At 45.5% G+C, this 3621-nt stretch overlaps 1 protein-coding gene across 1 annotated transcript in view; it reads left to right on the top strand.

Moving 5' to 3' along the window:
- The first annotated feature begins 3286 nt into the window (after positions 1-3286).
- Positions 3287-3621, top strand: part of LOC145392103 (protein GVQW3-like) — a 384-nt gene continuing 49 nt past the window's right edge. Inside the window, exon 1 of the mRNA XM_080266557.1 lies at positions 3287-3621. This exon is cut by the window's right edge and continues 49 nt beyond it. Coding sequence (XP_080122683.1) covers positions 3287-3621 — 335 coding nt within the window.

The raw sequence follows: 3621 nt of genomic DNA, 5'->3' as shown, positions 1-3621 counted from the left end.
TTTTTTTCCACCCTCTTGATGATAGTGAAGACGGCTAGTACAGGTATTCCACCACAAATAACATAACAGGTCCAGCTGTCGTAGGCTTAGAAGGCATCTTAACACCCTTTCCTTACCATACTATGTCTGCAGCTTGCACAAGATTATTCTGGTGTATATTATCCATTTCAACAATGCTGACACGAAAAAAGATATAGGAAGATGAAATGAAATACACGAAATGGAAAGCTGAAGATCAGGTGCTTCAGAGGTTCGTAAACCCACCAGAAAATATATTTACCGATATCAATATCCTACCAGCCTAAATGTTAACTTTCGTGAGGCAAGACGCACTGTGTTGTCTATGTAGCCTGGAGACTCACAGATCACCACCCTCAGCCTGACAGATAGCCTACAAGTTGCTGAGAAGAGAATGTCGGAACTGGAAGGCGAATTTCAACACGGAAGATGTAGTGTAACAGCATGGCTGCAGACGACGGGAGGTTGACAGACTGTGTGTGCTGTAAAAGAAGGGAAGAGTTGCAGGGTAAAAGACGTGGCATGTGCGAGACGTGGTACTATATGAAATGCGGCAGTGTCTGGTGTAGCATTATGTGAGGTGTGACACTGCATAATGTGGTACTATGTGGAGTGACAGTGTGAGTGTAAATTGATGTGGTTAATTAGAGTGGGTATCGTGTGACAGTGTTAGGTGCGGCCCTTTCAGCAGTGGCATCATAATTGGTGGTGCAGTTTGTAGTTTGGCAGCGTAAGAAGACTGGGCGACCATGAAAATGTGATATGTGGCAGCATGTGGTGTGGCAGGTTGTGGTATGACTGATATATGTGGGAAATGTGATAGTGCGTGGTGTGACAGTGTGAGGTGTGGTTGTGATGAATGTGATAATATGAGTTCTGGCAGTGGCGAATGTGTCAACGTGAGGTGTGGCAGTGACGGTTGTAGTTGTGTGCCGTTCGCCATGTTGAGCTGTGGCATTGTGAGGTGTGGTTCAGTGAAGCTTGCATCGTGATGCAGTAAGAGGTGTGGCATTGGTAGATGTGACAGCGTATGATGTGGCAGTCTGATGTGTCAGTGTGTGGTGTGCATGTGTGAGGTATAGCAGTCAGTTATGGGCAGTGTGGTGTAGCAGTGTGTGGCGTGCTAAACTGAGGTGTAGAAAAGTGAAATGTAGTAGAGACAAGTGTGGCAGTGAGTATGGTAGTAAATGTGTAATGTGGCAGGAAGTGACGTGCGGTAGTGACAAGTGTGGTAGTGAGTGTGTATTGAATGTGAAATGTGGCAGTTTGATAAATGGCAGTCTGAGATGAAACTGTGAGATACCACTGTATGGTGTAAAATGTTACCATTTGAAATGTAGCAGTTTTAAATGAGACAGTGAGGTGCAGTAATGTTTTATATTGCTCAACAAATTTTCTAGCATGCCTTAGTAAGATTCGAAGGCAAGACAAAGGTGTGGCTGACAACTAAAACACACACACACACACACACACACACACACACACACACACACACACACACACACACACACACCACCCTTCAATGATAAGCATCTCTTGGTCGAGGGAATATGAGCTGCACATTTGCTCAAGCCTTCTAAATTCTCGGTGACAATCCAAAGGCGAAGTAATTAACTAAGTTATTGCGAGTTACGGTTTTGTACACACACACACACACACACACACACACACACACACACACACACACACCAGTTTTACAGTAATTATATAGGTCATCACTGAAATGGGATCATTAGGTACACATAGAAACATACTTTTTGTGGATGAGGACGGTATTCAGTCATAATTCAGTAACTCTCTTTCTCTCTCTCTCTCTCTCTCTCTCTATCTATCTATCTATCTATCTATCGATCGATCTCTCTCATTCTACCTGTGTGTGTGTGTGTGTGTGTGTGTGTGTGTGTGTGTGTATACATAGAGAGAGAGAGAGAGAGAGAGAGAGAGAGAGAGAGTTCCCCGCAGCCCCGTCAAAGTTTATGCTTATATCCTGAGCGCTGTCAGAATGTCGCGACACACACCTCGGGTTTAGGCGACAGCTAGACGACAACTCCAGTAAAGTGTGTGTGTGTGTGTGTGTGTGTGTGTGTGTGTGTGTGTGTGTGTGTGTGTGTGTGTGTGTGTGTGTGTGTGTGTGTGTGTGTGTGTGTGTGTGTGTGTGTGTGTGTGTGTGTGTGTGTGTTTTAATCTTGCTATCTCCGAATCCCAGTGCTGTTTGCGTTAACTCTTGTCAGTGTGTGTGTGTGTGTGTGTGTGTGTGTGTGTGTGTGTGTGTGTGTGTGTGTGTGTGTGTGTGTGTGTGTTTCAGCGACACAGCGTGTCCGAGCTATGACAGTCGTATATATCACTCCGTCCATGGTTGCTTACCAGGAACTGGTCGAACGATATCCTTTGCTGGTGTGAATGTGTGTATTTATTTATACTTTTCATGATGATGTGGCCTGTGGTTAGTGAACGGTGAAAGGGGTAATGCACATTTATTTACAGTACGTGGACACTGGCAGCGATTATGAAGCGTCACTTCTACTGTAGTGGGTGTACATCTCTGCTGTGTAGCTGACGGGAGACGTCATCTGCGAGAAAGTGCGGAGTTTCAGTGTCTGGTGGATCAGTATGTGATGTGGCACTGCAAGATGTATGCGAGGCGTAGCAGTGTGAGATGAGCAAGTGTGAAGTCCGGCAGTGTGTAGAATAGCAGTGTGTGGTGTGGTGGTGTTAAGTACGACAATGTGTGACATGGCAAGATCAGGTGTGATAAAGTTCGGTATGGCAGTCTGTGGTGTAATAATGGTAGCTGTGGCAATATGGGGTATAGTAGTATGTGTGGTGTGACTCTGTGAGGTGTCAAAGTGTAAAGTATGGCAGTGTGAGGTGTGGCAATACGAGTTGTCGCATTGTGAGCGATGGCAGTGTGAGCTAGGAGGTCTGTTCCGAAAGTATCCGACGTCATTTTTTTTCCCCAAAAACCAATTGGAGGATAGGGGTAGGGTTTTGTGCAACACAGTGCAGGACCCTCGTGGGCATGCGTGATTCATGTCAGCCGCAAAGAGTGGCTCAGTGGCTGTCAGTCAGCCTGTGCACCTTACGCTTGTCACGTTTCCGTGCTTGTTACGATGACCGAAAAGGTGAAACAACGTTACTGCGTCAAATTCTGCCAAAATCAGGTAATCCCCATGTTAAAAGTATCAGGATGATCCAGCAAATTTGAGGAAATAAAGCCATGGGGGTAACGCAAATAAAGGAGTGGCACAATCGCTTCATAAATGACCGTATGTCTGTCAAGAGCGATCCGCGTCCTGAGAGGCCATCAACAAACAGGAATGCTGAAAATGTGAAGAAAGTCTGCGATCTGGTCATAGGAAATCGTCGGTTCACTGTCAGAGAAATTGCCAATGAAATAGGGATCAGCCATGGATTACCAGATGAAATTTTAATGCATCATTTGAGCATGCATGCAGTTGCTGCCAAGGTAGCTCCAGTGCTCCTATCATGTGAACAACAAGCTCTGAGGATGAACGTTGCTCAAGACATGATGGACTGTGCAAATCGTGATCAAGACTTTCTGAAGACTGTTAGCACTGGAGATGAGACTTGGGTGTGGTGTAA

Source organism: Coenobita brevimanus, chromosome 21 (assembly GCF_032717465.1).
Source record: "Coenobita brevimanus isolate Jiangsu-jjx chromosome 21, ASM3271746v2, whole genome shotgun sequence".
NCBI classification, from domain to species: Eukaryota; Metazoa; Arthropoda; class Malacostraca; order Decapoda; family Coenobitidae; genus Coenobita; species Coenobita brevimanus.
The sequence above is the reverse complement of the archived record's forward strand: the minus strand, read 5'-3'. Positions and strand labels throughout refer to the sequence as shown.